The sequence below is a fragment of the Chiloscyllium plagiosum genome, chromosome 34, assembly GCF_004010195.1.
Source record: "Chiloscyllium plagiosum isolate BGI_BamShark_2017 chromosome 34, ASM401019v2, whole genome shotgun sequence".
In the NCBI taxonomy this organism is placed as follows: domain Eukaryota; kingdom Metazoa; phylum Chordata; class Chondrichthyes; order Orectolobiformes; family Hemiscylliidae; genus Chiloscyllium; species Chiloscyllium plagiosum.
In genome coordinates, this window is record NC_057743.1 from 21,006,740 (window position 1) to 21,023,894 (window position 17,155).

Sequence of the window (17,155 nt, forward strand, 5' to 3'; positions counted from 1 at the left end):
GAGTGCACCTGTCACTCAACAACTAATCGTTTTTTACCGAAGTATTTATAATTGACCAATGAGAAGTATGCTCCTGACATCCTTACAGTGACTCAGTCTTAACTTGTACCTGATATCCAGCCATTGGGTCATTCTTCTAGTCAAGCATTATCCCAGTTTGTCTTCTGTTTCTTAATAATGCTGAACATAATGGAAGGCAAATGTGTCCCAATTACAATCCTGTTTCACTCCTGTGTTTTTTTTTCTTCTTAAATCTACATTGTAGTGTTGACACTCAAGAAGTATTTAATTTAGCATCTCTTTAACAACATCCCAACAACACCTACACATTAAGGCTTTCAGTCATTAACCTTGTGTACAGGACAATTTTCTATCTGAAAACTTATTACCACTTGCACAAATGTGCTAACGAGCTGACTTCTAACAGTTCAGCAAAGGCCTGCCATGCGCCTCCGTTTGGTTGTCAAGAAATAGCCGGTGTCCCTTTCTGTTAGTTTTGTTCAGTCTGTGGTGATCTGGTAATCTGGCTTACATTGAAGGGAAGATCCCACCATGACTGTTCCTGAGCTGATTCACTCCACACAGATCCCCGCTGTTATCCAGTGGTGAATACTGGTCTTGAACACGGCTGTGTACCAACCTTTGCCTCAGCCCCTTTTTCAATGATCCTTGTCAGGTATTTTTGCGATTGACTCCTCCTGCAGGGCCAGGTGGAAGAGTACAGGCAGCTGAAGGAAGCTCTTCATGCAATGCCAAGCTTCAAAAACCTTGGACTGAATCCAGGCACACTGCAGAAACAGAATCAGGCACGACAAGAACATCCCCGAGGTCCTGACAGAAACCAGTCGCAGGTCACTGAACAGAAGGTACAGCTAACTTAAGACAAAATCTTTCATAAAATTCAAGGTTGCTGAGTGACACAAATATTAATGACAAATCAAAGCTCTGAGCAATCCTACTATTGTCAAGACTAAGTTCCTGAAAATTGGCAACTGCACTGTATGAAATATTTTTCGGTAATGTTAGTAAAATTGTTAACAAGCAGAAGGAAGAATCAGACAAATGCTGTTTTGTTTCAAAATAAATTCTCTGATTTTCAAGAACTTTGTCTTGCTCGGTGTTTGCCATGTGGGGTGGATTGGCCTGGATTTGATGTGTCGCCCCGGAGACGTATCTGAGTCAGCGACAAGAAGGGAATAGGATTGCAGGCCCGGATCCAGGCAGTGAAGTCAAGGCTAGGCATCTTTCTTATTCCACACCTTTATTGGTGTTGAGAGAATTGGGATATTTCTCTCGATTGTACAAGTGACCTCTGCAATGAGGAATCAATCTACCCTTTAGGCAAAGGCTGAACATTTGACTCTCTGCCCTGTTTGCTTGTTCCATTTCCTTTCGCCTCCTTGCTCTGCAGTGACTTGGTGTAAAATGCTGGGGCATCTGAAGCTGGGTATATTTTTTTTAATGGGATTCTACTTCCTGATGTCCTGTCTTCAGGTTGCACAGGCAGTTTGGATATAGTTGGGCCCTTGGCTCATTGTCAATCTCTCCTCCCAGAGTAACATCTGCTAACCCTGACCCCTTCAGTGCTCTAGTATCCATCAGAACCACAACTTGCCTTAATTCCATCTGAAGGGTGACACATCTGACAATACAATACGTCCTCAGGACTGCACTGAATTGTCAGCTTAGCTTAACTCTCCATCGACCATAAGTTAACAACTGAATTAAACTGACATCTGAAGGTGACAGAGGATGCCCAGTCCCATCATTTGCTTCTTTTGATCTTGGGAAGATTTTCACTCCAGGATGATTGGTGACAAAAAGTGGGAAACATGGCTGTTTCAGCTTGTTCCAAGTTCAGCTCATCCCATTACTTTCCCGTGATGCCACTCCCTATTCACTGACTGGTTCATCTCTTTTAGTTCACCTCTCCTTGGCTCCCACTTTCTGACTGGCAGAGGGTTCAAACTGAGACTTCTGTGTATAAGACCATAAGACCATAAGACATAGGAGTGGAAGTAAGGCCATTCGGCCCATCGAGTCCACTCCGCCATTCAATCATGGCTGATGCGCATTTCAGCTCCACTTACCAGCGTTCTCCCCGTAGCCCTTAATTCCTCTAGACAACAAGAATCTATCAATCTCGGCCTTGAAGACATTTAGCGTCCCGGCTTCCACTGCACTCCGTGGCAATGAATTCCACAGGCCCACCACTCTCTGGCTGAAGAAATGTCTCCGCATTTCTGTTCTGAAATGACCCCCTCTAATTCTAAGGCTGTGTCCATGGGTCCTAGTCTCCTGCTGTGTTGGCTGTCTGGGATGGTGTGAGTGGTGTTCATCATGCAGAAGGTTACACGTTGGCCTTTAAGTCTGGGGAAAATGCTGCTGGCATGTGGACCTCGACTCCTTGTGATAGCCCTGTCCCCTGTCTGAGTGAACACCCAAATCCTTTAGCAGGTCTTCAACCCCTAATCTCTTAGCTACAGGCTGTACTGAGGTAAACTGACTTCAGGTTGAATCAGATTCCATGCTCCAGTAAAATTGGGAGGCCTGTGTATAATATACATTGAAATTCCTATTTATTCCCATTTTACTGTAACATTCGCTGAATTTCTCTGTTATAGGAACAGTGGTTGCGAGACAGGTTGGTGAGCATGGGAGAACAAACGCTGACCTCCCAGCATGATGGTGGGCGAGAAGCAAAAGAAACTGTGGTGAAGGACCAGCTTAAAGAGCTGCCACAGGGTCATGCTGGCTTCGGGAACGTGCCAGCCTGGGATTCGAACAGCCTGCAGATTGAGGGAGCCAATCGAGTGCTGCGATTCACCAGGACAGTGAATAGTCTCCACTCTGACAGGCAGGTGAGAGCTCAAACCTTGATGCAAGCAGGAGTGGAGAGTCTGCAGTTGGATGGAGTGGAACGAGTTGGGGTAAATGTCACTAGTCCAAGAGCTGTGGTTAATGGAGGGGTGAAGGGCATGTAAGAACTGAGTGGGTGGAGTGGCAGCGAGTTTATAAATGGGAGAGTGGATCTAACTGGTCCTTCAGAAAGATTAAAGTTGTCATTTTGCAATGGAGTTTTGTACAGAGGGATGATAGGGTGGGGAACAGCATATCTTGAGGGAAGACAGTGGTCTTTCTAATAAGATAAACCTGACAGGGAGGGGAGGGGTCTGTCCCTTTTTAATTAAAATCTGTCTCTGTGATGGTGATCATGAAACTATCATTGATAGTCTCAAAAATAAATCTGGTTCACTAACATCCTCGAAGGAAGGAAATCTACTATTTTTACCTGGCCGTGCCTACATGTAACTCCAGAGCCACAGCGATATTAAAAACAAAGAAATATAGGGCATTCAGTCCATCGAACCAGCTGTGTCGATCAGTGTAATCACAGCTGACCATCCCTCGTAATGCCATATTTTTCTCTCTAATCTTTTGATACCTTTAGCCTCTAGAAATCTTCTACTTAAAAATATTCAGTGACTTGGCTGTCTTTTGTGTTCGGGAAGTTCTCATGTTTACCATCCTTTGAGTGAGGAAATTACTTTGCATCTTAGTCCTCAATGGCCTATCCCACATCCTGAGACCGTGACCCCATTCTAGTGTCCCTAGACATAGGAGACATCATTCCTGCAAACAGTCTGTACAATCCTGTTAGAATTTTATATGTTTCAATGATCTCCCCATTCATTCTCCTAAACTCCAGTGAATACAGGCTCAGTGAACCCAATCTCTCCTCAATGAATAAATGTGCCAACCCAGGAAACAGTCTGATGAACCTCTGCTGCACTATGAGGAAGTAATGGCCTAGTGGTATTACTGCTAGACTACTAATCCAGAAATTGAGAGATTGAGACTGTGGTGCTGATTTAATCCAGAAAACCTGGTGGGAATCAGGGTTCAAATCCTGCCATGGCAGATGGTGGAATTTGGATTCGATTCTTTTTAAAAATCTGGAATTAAGAGTCTAATGGTGACCATGAAACCACTGTTGATTGCCAGAAATACCTGTCTGGTTCATTAATCCCCTTTTAGAGAAGGAAATCTGCCAATGTGTGATTCCAGACTCTCAGGAATGTGATTGACACTTAACTGCCCTCTGGGCAATTAGAGATGGCAATAAATGCTAGCCTAGTCCACACCCCATAAATGAATGAAACAAAACACCCTTTATGGCACGTATATCTTGCCAAAGAGGCCAGAGTTGTACACAATATTCCAGATGTTGTCCCACCAATGCTCTGTTAAGCTGCAGTAAGACATCCTTGCTCCAATACACAAACCCTCTTGCAATGAAGGTCAACAGGCCATTTCCTTCCTAACTGCCTACTGTGCGTGCATGCTTTCAGTGACAAGTGTACAAGGACATTCTACTTTCTTTAAACATCAACATTTCTCACCGTTTAAATAATACTCTGCTACTGCATTCTGTTTTTCTACTGAAGTGGATAACTTTACAATTATCCATGTCACACTGCATCTGGCATGTATATCCCTACTTGCCCAGCTTGTGTAATCACTCTGCAGCCTCATTACAGTCTAGGCACCATTCACAATTCCAAGTGATTTTGTGTCCTGTGCAGAATTGGAAATATTTTGTTTCTTCATTGCTGAGGTTTTGTGAATACCTGGAGCACAAGCACTGCAATACCTCACTCATCATCACCTTCCACTATGAATTAGATCCTATCTGGCAGCCAATTCTCAACCTGTGCCAGTATATTCCTTCCAATTTCATGTACTTTTATCTTGCACACTAATCTCTTAAGTGGAACATTATCCATAAATTTCTGGAAATCTAAATACACCACATCAGGTGGTTCTCTGTTATCTGTTCTACTAATAACATCCTCAAAAGAAAAGCCTACAGTGCATTTGGCAAATGTGATTTCCCTTTCTTAAATTCATGTTGGCCTTTTGATCCTGTTGATATTATTACATCCTTTATATAGCCAACATTTTCCATATTCCTGATATTAGACTAACTGGACTGTAATACTCATATTTTTCTTCTCTCCTTTTGTGAAACAGTGGGAATACATTTGCAACCCTCCAAGAACCTACAATCCACAGAATTTTGGGAGCTGACAATGCATTTGCTATTTCCATGGATGTCATCTTTTGTACCCTGTAAATTAGATTATCAGATCATGGATATTTATCAGCTTAATTTATCCAGTATCTTTTTAAAACCAGTATTAATTTCCTTCAATAACTCCTTCTCACTATAGGCTTGATTCCCTTACAGTTCTGAGAAGTTATTTGTGACTTTTTCCCTGAAGACAGAAGTAAAATGTTAATGATTTTTGAGATCACACTGCAGCACCCAAGAACTACAAAAAAAAGAAGAAAAATATCTATACAATGTTTTCAAGAAAAACGGATACCCAATAAACACAATCCGCCGATTCCTCAGAAACAAACCCAAACAAGCAGACACAACTATAGCCACCTTACCCTTACATCAAAGACATATCAGAAATAACTTCCAGACTACTCAGACCCCATGGCATCATGGTAGCTCACAAACCTACTAACACACTTACACAGCGACTAATGAACCTAAAGGATCTATTAGATACCACCAGCAAAACTAATGTCATTTACAAGGTACCACGCAAGAACTGTAAAAAAAAAAAAATGATCTTGGACAAACTTGCCACCAGGATACATGAACACCAACTGGCCACCAGAAGACACAACCCACTAACACTAGTTTCTATACATACAGACAAAAAAGGACACCACTTTGACTGGGACAACACACACATCCTTGGACAGGCAAAACAAAGACAAGCACAAGAGTTCTTAGAGGCATGGCTTTCTAACCAGAACTCCAATAAACACATTAATTTAGACCCTATCTACCTCGCCTTGAAAAAACGAACCGGAAATGACATTATCCACCTCAAGAAACGAAGACCTGTAAATAGAGAGGTGGGACGTACCACCAGCACTTCACCGGAGACATTCACTGATGATGTTACCTAGTAGGATGATGAGACATCTGAAAACAAACCTTTCAGCTCAGTGAGCTAACTTACATACTTAACAGAAGTAAAATATTTGTTGAATTGCTGTGTCACCTATTTGTTCTCCCTTATCAGCTCTCCCATTTCAGACTGTAAGGGACCTACATTCCTCTTCACTTCTTTTCTTTATTCACGGAGAAGCTAATGGACCTTGCAAGTTTGTCCCTGTGCAATGTAACCACTCTTACTCAATCTCTTCGCTGAATTGGAAACTGCTCTCAATCCTCCGGTTTGCTTCTTATAAGACTCCTTTTTGGATCAAATGCTATCTTTAATTTATTTCATTAGCTATAGTTGGACCACTTGCCCTGAGAGGTGAAAGTGAGCATTGCAGATGCTGGAGATTAGAGTTGAGAGTGTGGTGCTGGAAAAGCACAGCAGGTCAAGCAGCATCCGAGGAGCAGGAAAATCGACATTTCGGGCAAAAGCCCTTTCTGATTCCTGATGAAGGGCTTTTGCCCAAAACGTCAAATTTTCCAGCACCACACTCTCAACACTTACTCTGAGAGCTACCTCTGAGGGAGCTGTATCAGCGTCAGGAACTCTCCACATATAAATAAAGAGTGACTTGGTGATGGGATACTGGCCTCTGTGGAGTTGTTTCAATGCCTTGGTTGTTTCCTCTGTTTAGATTTAGAATCCTACTTTTGGATTGGATTACTCCACTTTCTATCGCAATGAAAAATTCCATCGTCTTTATAGTCACATTTCCCTAAAGAACCCTGAACAACAAGATTCTTTAATTAGCCCTTTCTCAATGTGCAATATCAAATCTTTTCCCTAATTGTTTCCTCAATTTACTGGTCTCAAAAACCACTACGTATTCCAGGATTTCATCTGCCACAGTATTACTTTTAGTATGGTTCGCATGGTCTACACATAGACTAAAGTCACCCATGATTATTGTACCACCCTTGTTGAATGCACCTCCAATTTCCTGTTTAATGCCATTCCCTACTTTACCACTACTGTTTAGAGGCCTATGGACAACTCCTCCCTATGTCATCTGTCCTGTTTTCCATTTCTTAACAGCACCCAGACTGATTCCACGTCGAGATTTTCAGCACCATAATCCTTTCTTACTGATTTCATCTTCACTAACAACATCTCAGAAAACCTTTGGATGTTCAGTTAGATGTTTTGGTCACTCTGTAGCCATGACTACATAATTACAACCATGTTGTACCCATTTATAACTACTGCATTGTTAATTTATCTAGCTTATCCGAAAGAACAGAGTATTTGCACCTCAGTAACTTTAGATTTGCATTTTTACACATTTCTGTACTAAGGCTGTCTTTGGTGCTGTCCTATTTCTCCCCTGGCTTCAACTTCTGATTTCTACTTCTTTATTTTTGTTTCCTCTCTTGTATTTCCTCCCTCGGGTTCCCACCCCACTGTGGTTGGTTCGTAACCAGCCTTTTAAACATCCTGGCAAGCAACTCCATTCAAGGATGGGTGAAAATGCTGGGTCACGATGCTTACATTCCATGAAAGAATAAATTAAATTAACATGCACCTCTTCAGAATCTAGTTTAGTTCAATAGGATCACCACACATTCTCATAAATTTCAATATGTAGTGACCCGATCCACTCCATTTTGCCTCATAAGTCAACTCCCTTATCCGAGGAGTCAACCTGGTGAACCTTCTCTGAATGGTCACCAGTCCAAGTGATGCCAGTCTCTCCGTTGGAATTCTGAGGGAAGCACGTCACTGCAAACTTTGAGTGAACGCAGTGTAGCTGATAGAATGCCAAGTGAAAGTCATCGTTTGCTGAAACTGAGGAGCAGGCACTTCTGGCTGACCTGGGGAGGCCTCCCGTGATCTAATTAATTCAATCCCATCTGTTTTCTTTGGAAAGATATATAGGGTGTGAAGGTGATTTGGGATGAAATGGGTGCTTGGTGACTGGGGTATGTGTGGGTCTTTGGAACCCCTGCTGTTTGAACGTCAGGCCACTTGTTGGAGCAAATAATACTCTCAGTTCGGCTGAAAGAGAAGAGACTTCCTGGTGATCATGCACCTTATTTGTGAGTGTGTATGCAGTCTGAATATTCTTTCTGTTGTTAAATGCTGTGTGAGACTCTGTGGATGGTATAGAGAGATTTGATTGGAAAATTATCAGTTTTGTAGCATAATCTTGTTTTACTGTCCACAGCACTCCCTTTTTGGAATAGTGTAGGCATGTTAAACTGTAACGATTAGGCAGCTTCAAATCTAGGGATCTTCAGAAATTTAACAAATTTTTACAGATATCATTGCATCATTGATTAATCTAAATGCTTTATTTTAAAATGAACTATAGTTTCTTACATTGTTTAATCAGAGCTATACTTTTTTTAATATACGTTTTTATTCATTTATATACCTTTTCATGAGCCACCAATTTACCTACAATGAATTTCTGAACGGACAATAACATTTTAATCGGAATTAAATAAACATTTAATTTTCCTCTTAATGAGCCAGTCTGGGGAATTACTGGTTAATTCGGGCAGGTCAGGGAAATCAGAGGAATCTGTGCTTAAGGTGTAGACGCTTAACCTCAAAAATTAGTTTAACTGCTTCTCTGCCACCAATTCACCAATGTGTTTCAACAACTTACTTTTTTTGTCTCAGGTTTTCAACACATGCAGGTTTTTTTCCAATTTGTGTTGTCCCAAAGTTTGAGAGAAGGAGCAAAAGGTAGGAGACAGACAGTGTGAGTGAGCAAGAAGACGCAAGAGGTGAGAGACTGTGAGAGAGAGGGAAGTAGAATTGGGTGAGAGATTGCATGAGGGAGGCTATTCCACCCTTTGAGTGAGGTGCAGTAATCTGCAGAAATGTGCTCAATAGTTTTCTTCACTCCCAGATACTGGGCAGCAGGAGACTCCCAGTGATCTGGTTATGAGCATCTTGTGTTTCTCTTTGTTGACACAGAATACAAAGGTAACGGCCAATGGGGTGGATCAAACCCATCATGTTGAACAAGATCACATATTTCTGGAGGGAGAGCCCGCTGCTGGAAACCAACAACATCTTCCAACCAATGAGCAAGAGTCAGAGAATCATCTGATCAGCCGCCCGGCCAAGGTGAAAAGGTACCTCCCCCAAAGACAGCCACCCCCTCCACGGACCCTTGTTGGAATATAGGTCCTATCTGTTGCCTTGCTGGATTCCTTTACCCAAACTCATCATGCACCCACGCAGGGTTGGTAAACTATAAGTAAGTTTGATTTACTCAAAGACCTCAACAAACAGGTATTCTGTTGGGTTTTAGCAAGCATTAGTACTCCAACACACCACAAACTGGCTGCTGATCACATGATACTTTATATTCCAGGTTCCTTGATTATTTGCATATTCTCTTAAAGTGATATTACAACACCTTTGACACTAACCCTGCCTGTGGAATGGGTCTCATGAACATGGGCTCTCGCTGGGTGCAGCACCTTTCACAAGTAGTTTTGATTTAGTGAAAGCTCTTGGGTTCATGTTCGGGAAGCTGAGAGTGTCATGTTTTCAGAACCTTGGCTGACCTGATTTGCCTGAAAACTCTGTTCTGTGGTTCCTGATATGGGAGTACGTTAAACAGGCAATAACGTTTTCAATTGCAGCTGGCTGGGATGATCAGCCAGGAGTTTAGCCCAAGTCACAAAGACCTCTAAATAAAAACCGAAAGAACTGCAGATCAGAAACAAAGACAGGAATTGCTGGAAAAGCTCAGCAGTTCTGGCAGCATCTGTGGAGAGAAACCATTTCAGAACTAGTTCTTCCTCAGAAAGACTTGCTGAGCTTCTCCAGCAATTTCTGATTTTGTTTCAGAAAGACTTCTAATTTCTTCCCCCCCCCCCTCCCTCCCTGCCCATGTCTGGGGCCCTACAGGGACCTATTCTTGATCACTAACTGGCAACTCCTCTGAAACATAGAGCCACAACTCTATCCTAACTGGCACACACTATAATCTGCAGTTATTCATACACAGTAAATCTCCATTCGATATGATGTTGTGCTTTGATAGTTCTGATCTCATTGTTTCCATGTGTGTTTGCCCATGTGAGTGTGGGTTTTTTTTACAATCTATAAATAACCATAAATATCCCTGTCTCCCAGGCTCAGTGATAAATGATCGATGCTTGATATTACACTGACAGGAAGGTACTTGCTTTGGGAGAAGGGGAATATTGCTGGAATCCTCTGATTCTGATTTGGGAGAAGGAGAGAGAAAGACTGTGATCACATGGATGTGTTGATGTTATAGAGTCATACAGCACGGAAACAGATCCTTCGGTCCGACTCGTCCATGCCGACCAGATATCCCAACCCAATCTAGTCCCACCTGCCCATATCCCTCCAAACCCTTCCTATTTATACACTCATGCAAATGCCTTTTAAATGTTGTAATTGTGCTAGCCTCCATCACTTCCTGTGGCAGCTCATTCCATACACGCACCACCCTCTGTGTGAAAATGTTGCCCCTTCGGTCTCTTTTATATCTTTCCCCTCTCACCCTAAACCTATTCCCTCTAGTTATGGACCCCCCGACCCCAGGGAAAAGACTTTATCCTTTGTCCTTTTATCCTATTCATGCCCCTCGTGATTTTATAAACCTCTATAAGATCACCCATCAGCCTCCGATGCTCCAGGGAAAACAGCTCTAGCCAATTCAACCCTTCCCTTAAGTTCAAATCCTCCAACCCTGGTAAATCCTTGTAAATATTTTCTGAACCCTTTCAAGTTTCACAACATCTTTCTGATAGGAAGGAGACCAGAATTGCATGCAATATTCCAACAGTGGCTTAACCAATATCCTGTACAGCCGCAAAATGACCTCCCAACTCCTGTACTCAATGCCCTGACCAATAAAGGAAAGCATACCAAATGCCGCCTTAACTATCCTATCTACATGACCGGTCACTCTTTTCCAGGATCATGATGACAATATTGTGAAGGAAGAATTTGTTACCATTTCAACGTACCTATTTTTAAATTTGCCTTCAATTCATTTTCGGTTTCAAGAAGCTATGACCTGCACTCCAAGGTCTCTTTGTTCACCAACACTCCCTAGGACCTTACCATTAAGTGTATACGTCCTGCTAAGATTTGCTTTTCCAAAATGCAGCACCTCACACTTACTGAAATTAAACACCATCTGCCACTTCTCAGCCCATTGGCCCATCTGGTCAAGATCCTGCTGTAATCTGAGGTAATCTTCTTCGTTGTCTACTACACCTCCAATTTTGGTGTCATCTGCAAACTTACTTACTATACCTTTTAGGCTCGCATCTAAATCATTTATATAAATGATGAAAAGTAGTGGACCCAGCACCAATCCTTGTGGCACTCCAGGAGAAGCTTGGATTCCAGTGTGAAGCCACCTTTCGATATTTGCCGTCGAGACCCCCATTTGAATAATGAGCCCCTTGATGTGGTACCAGAAGGTGGACTTATCCACAGCCTGATTCAGTACCTTGCAGTAGGATATAAGAAAATGAATTGCTGGAGGCAAATTTAAAAATAGGTACGTTGAAATGGTAACAAATTCTTCCTTCACAATATTGTCATCATGATCGTGAAAAAAAGTGACCTGTACTGTACAGCATCTCTGAGGACCTGATGCATTGTTTAACTGGGTCACTGCCATTTTATTCACTTTCTTCCCATCTCACTGGCAGGTGGGACGAGATTATTAATGATGTGAACACGGGCAATGATTTTAAACTGCGCGGTCAGACAGATCAATTCCGAATCCCCTCGGTGCAGAATCATCGAGAACCTCCAACAGTCCCACCTCATGTCACCAGGAGGCAGTGGAGTCCAGGACGTGGAAACACCAACCGGCATGCAGACCGTGTGAGTGAAGTGGGAGAGGAGCCTGAGCAGGAGGAAGAGGAAGAGGAGGAGGAGGAGGAGGAGGCAGGTAGGGGACCGCTGCTATCCATGCCAGCATTCACTCTGATAAGTTTAACAATAACCCAGGCAAAAAAAAAGGTGACAGTGTGTCCCTTTTTCTGTGTTTCCTCTTGCTCCTCTCTTTCTCTCTCTCTTTCTCCCCCACCTCCCTCTCTTTCACACATAGCTGGATACTTCTGACATTGGGACTGCCATCACTTGCATCTCTTTCAAGGTAGCTAGTGCATCCTCAGAGAAAGCTACTCTTCCTTTTCCCATCTGAGTCCTAACAGTTTGATATTGGTCCCTTCAACGTTCTAACCTGGAAACTAACCACTTGGCAATCTATTCCCCAGGATGGAAGCTGATGTTTACAGTATGTAGCTGGTTCTCTGCACTGCATGGTCCCTTTTTAGGCCGACGCTTAGCTACACTTATGAGTAACTAAAATGAAGAGTTGCTATTGTGGGCAACCTGTGTATCCTGTGTGCAGCATATTCCTGATTGCATGGCTGCTCACCCGTGCAGCTTAAGGGAACACTTGTTGGAGATTCAACTCACTGACATCTGGTATAGATGAGTCACAACTTCCTCATGGCTTGTGCATTTTGAGTTGAATGCTGTCTGTGGTGATAACCAGTAGCTTCAGACTCATCTATCTACCTCTAATACTTGGCAGATCTTGAATCTCATGTTAGACTTCCTGTGTTATCTTTCGTGGAACATTTTGATCATTCATCATCCTCTCCCACCTCCATTGATTCCCACTCTTATAATGGAGTTTGTTTATGTAAACATCACCGTGACACTGTGACTGACTACTAAGCAAATAGGGGACCGACGGATGACATAATTGAGTCCATTATTATTTATTTATTTATTTATTTATTTATTTAATTAATTAATTTATTTATTTATTGGATTCATTAAGGTAAACCGGGGGGGGGGACTAAACTAGAGATCATCACTAAAAGTCCAATAGAGAATTCAGGAGAAATGTCTTTACCGAGAGAGAGATTTAATTATGGAACAATCTACCACATTTGCAGCAGATAGAATAGATCCATTTAAAGGGAAGCTGAATACACAGAAGGTTAAAAGATTTAAGAAACCAGTCAGACTAGTGGCCTGTTTAGTGCTGGAAATTCAATGTAAAACTCTATATTATATATTATATAACTAAAATGATCCCAAAGGATTTCCCAAACAATGATATACTGTTGTCACCATTGTGTAAAGCCATGAAATTCAGTTTGTGTACAAACAAAGTCCTTGTGCAGCATCGAGACAAATGACCAAATTATTAGCCTTGGTGTTGACCAGGACATTGAGGAAAACTCCTTTGCCCTCTTTGACTAGTGCCATGGGATCCTTATATTCCATGTATAGGAGCCAGAGTGTCCGTTTCATGTCGCAATCTTCAATTCTACTTCTGTAATCTCCTTCAGTCCCATCCCTCGAGTTCGCCTTCCGCCAGAAACACTCAAATGAATAAGCAATGACTGAGATTGATTACCATCTCCAGAAAAGACTGTCCAGAGGGGACTTGCTTAGACATTTAAAATTTATCATCTAGAATGTAAAACTCACAGTGAAACCTTCAAAATGTTTAAGGACTGGACATCTTGACTGCTGTTTATGCCAGATCAGAAACTTAAATCTGAAACTCTATACAAACAGAAGGAGTAAACGCCCACCACACGCATGTGCACTATGCACTGCTTAAATTCAAACACGCACACTTAAAGTGCTTCAGCTTTAAGCTTGCTGGGGCTGTGGATGAGGGAATGAAGTGCCTGTAAAAGGGAGTAAAGGAGGGAGGCAGGGGGTGGCTGTTGGGGGAGGGGAACTGTGGAAGGAGGTGGGTGGGGGGACAGTTCTCTCCCACATAATCGCCCATCGCTTGCCTGCCCCATCGCCAGTCATTGCCCTGGAGCATAGGAGATTGAGAGGCTACCTGATAAACGTTTACAAAATAATGAGAGATATTAATGGTAGTTGTCTTTTCCCTAGGATGGGGGGATTTCAAGACAAGGCGGCACATTTTTAAGGTGAGAGGAGAGAAATTTTAAAAAGACTTATGAGGCAAATGTTTTACGCACAGGGTGGTTCACATGTGAAATGAACTTCCTGAGGAAATGGTGGTTGTGGGTCCAATTAAAATATTCAAAAGACATTTGGACAGATGTATGAATAGGAAAGGTTTGGAAGGATATGGGCCAGGAGGAGGCAGATGGGTATAGTTCAGTTTAGAATTATGTTCAGCATGGACTGGTTGGGACAAAGGGTCTGTTTCCGTGCTGTATGACTATATGGTTTTGACTATGACCCCATCCTCACTTTCCTCTTCATCCTCACTCACACCAACCCACCCACCTCCTGCTGAACTGTTTCAGTCATGTTCTTTTCTGTGCACATGCAGTTCCTTTCAGTGTAAATCTGAATGATACATCATGTAGTGTTTCTGGAATCATATGCATGTGTGTTTCTGACCTTCCCAGTCTATGTGAAGATAAAAGTCACCTGTGATTAATGTGTTGCCTTTGTACATGTCCTTGTTCTCTCCTGATTTATTCTCTGGCCTATCCTATAGCTACTGTTCGGTGTGAGACTACTCCCACTAATATTGTCTTCCCTTTGTTACTTCTTTCCTCCACCTGTAAGAATTCTACATCTTCAGATCCAAGATAATTGTACTTACTCCATCCCAAAATAACTGAGCTACCCCACCATCCTTTCTTTCCCGCCTGTCCTTTTGAAAAGTCACTTACCCCTGAATATCTAGTTTTCAGTTTTAATCTCCTTTGAGAAGTTGCCCATCTTATTTTTTTCCCCATCAATTATTGAATTGACTTAAAAGAACCCCCTTTCTGTTGATCGCATGCCCTTAAGTAATGGCAGCCACTATGATATCCTTGCACAATAAACCTAAGGCAAAGTACAGCCTATAGAAATTCAAACCCCTACAATTTATTCTGGTGTGTACACGTGACCATATGAGGGTGATTCTCAAAGCCCAACTATCCATGATATTCCTTTGATTCTTCCCAATTGCCTTTTTCTTTATGAACCTCTTCAAAATAAAACTTTGATCAAAATGTACAAATCTAATTTTTTCCATTACCAAGCATCTTGACTAAATTGTGTGAGGATCACATTTTTTTCATGACTCTTCTTGGTAGCCATTACACCCATATTTGATGTTTCAATTTAACTAAGTTGAGTTCAACTTCAGATACTTTCTTTCATGTCATGATTCTTTCTGTTGGGATTGTTTTTCATCTACTGACTGTTGTAGATATGGCTTCAGGAACAAAAACATTGTGCTCTGCTATCTTCTAAGAAACAGTTCTGCTGACGTTCAGCCAGTCATGGTGCAAGTTGTGTTACAATAAATTAATCTCAAACGAGCAAATGTTTTGTTTAATGACATCTGAAGATTGTTTCAATTTGTATCTAGCAATTGTTTTAACAAAGTGCAAGTTTAACAATTTACACGTTGCACTCCACTGCTTCATTTGAAGCTGAATGATATGTTGCTACCCTAGTAGCATTTCCATGAAATTTGATTTTAAAACAAACTTGAGGTCACTGTTGGACACAATGTAATCTGGGAGTCTTCAGCAGTAATTAATCTGTCCAAAACACCTGGAATTTGCAAGTTCTTTTCTATTAATCAGAAATCCATCAACCACTTTGGCTATCAATCGCAATGAACAGCCCTTCAAATTCTGTGCAATCAATCTGATGCCTCTGCCACACTCTAGCTAGTAATTTATACATTCGCAAAAGTTCTAGTGGCAATTTTCCTATAGCTGGACATATTCTATGCTGTTTCACAATGTCTTGTATATCAATATTGGCCACTGAAGGTAACTTCTCACTAGATTCTTTTATCAAATTTATCCCCAAGTATTATTATGAATGCTATATAGCAACTGCAATCTTTATCTTTCAGGAATCATGAAGTGGGCAACACCATATTAAAAAAATCCTTTATCTGCTCATAATCCATTCTTACAGAAAAAAAGTGCCTGATTTCTAAATCCAGGATCTGTGCTGGTGCCATTTGTGATATTGTTGTGCACTATTGCCTTATGATATTGTGATTACTATCCCTCCAAAAGTTCTCCCCATTGACACTTGGCCTATTTGGTTCACCTCATTCCAAGAAGCAGCTCTAGCACCTTACTCTTTGAATTGAAACTGAGGAAATAGGAACTCTGTCCCAGTTGTGTTCAGGTGTAAACCGTCCAGCCTGTACATAATTTCTACAGAGCTTTGCCATTTCAGTCTCTCCCAACATATTGGAATAGTAAGAATGTCTTCAAACTGAATTCATGTTTATGACAAACTCAACACTCCCTCATCTCTCTTTTTTTTCTGAACTAGTCACTTATTTTCTGCTCCACTCTGTCATCTCATTTCCCTTCCTGTCTCCCTCGCTCTTTTCCCTGCCTCTGTCTCAATTTCCACTCCTGGTTAAAACACCCAGCACCATGTGTTCCCCTCCCCCTATACAAGCCCAGATCTCTCATCCCTAATCCTGGCCTCTGTCTTCCCCTCTTTGCCTGCTCCATTAGAATACACTTGTAATGCCACCTGCTGGGCTTTTGTTGGTTTGCAATCTGGTTGTTTCTGTTTTGGTCTTTATTTTTAGACAAAGAGTCGGATACAGCAGATCAAAATGATGCTGAGAAGCTCTTAATGCACACCATGACTTCTAGGAATAAGATGATTGCACAGGAACCACTGGTGAGTACCCTGACTGTGCTAAAAATCTGTTCCAGGGCTTTCCAAATTGGGGGTCGGGACCTCGGGTGGGACGGTGAGCTGAAATTTTGGGGTCACAAGCTCAGAGGCAGCAGCAGCTGCCATGGAACTTCAGCGAAGTTATGTCAGTTTGAACCAGGAATACACTTCAGTAATAAAAGACCAGGAACAGCAACTTTGTGTTTAATTAGTGTCTTTAATGTAAAGCGTCCCAAGGCGTCATGCTTTGGGACTACGGGATGAAGGACTAAGAGTACTGTCAAACAAAATTTGACACCGAGCCACATAAGAAGGTACCGGGACAGGTGAATGAAAACTTGTTGAAAAAGATTTTGAAGAACTTGAGAAACAGAAGTGGGAAAGAGTAAGCCATTTGGCCCCTCGAGCCTGCTTCTCCTTTCAATATGATCATGGATATTAGGGGAGAGGGGACAGTGCAGAGAAATTGCATTGAGGTTGAAGATCATCCATGA

The 17,155-nt window shown here is 41.9% G+C and overlaps 1 protein-coding gene across 6 annotated transcripts in view; it reads left to right on the top strand.

Moving 5' to 3' along the window:
* Window positions 1–17,155, top strand: part of LOC122540296 (Golgi integral membrane protein 4-like) — a 60,069-nt gene that overhangs the window by 34,430 nt on the left and 8,484 nt on the right. For 4 of the 6 annotated variants that reach the window (XM_043675798.1, XM_043675793.1, XM_043675792.1 and 1 more), the window contains 5 exons: window positions 705–866; window positions 2,625–2,861; window positions 8,958–9,118; window positions 11,693–11,937; window positions 16,570–16,664. In XM_043675798.1, the coding sequence (XP_043531733.1) occupies window positions 705–866; window positions 2,625–2,861; window positions 8,958–9,118; window positions 11,693–11,937; window positions 16,570–16,664 (900 nt within the window). The remainder of the gene's footprint in view (window positions 1–704; window positions 867–2,624; window positions 2,862–8,957; window positions 9,119–11,692; window positions 11,938–16,569; window positions 16,665–17,155) is intronic. The other 2 variants (XM_043675795.1, XM_043675797.1) reach the window with 2 other exon arrangements.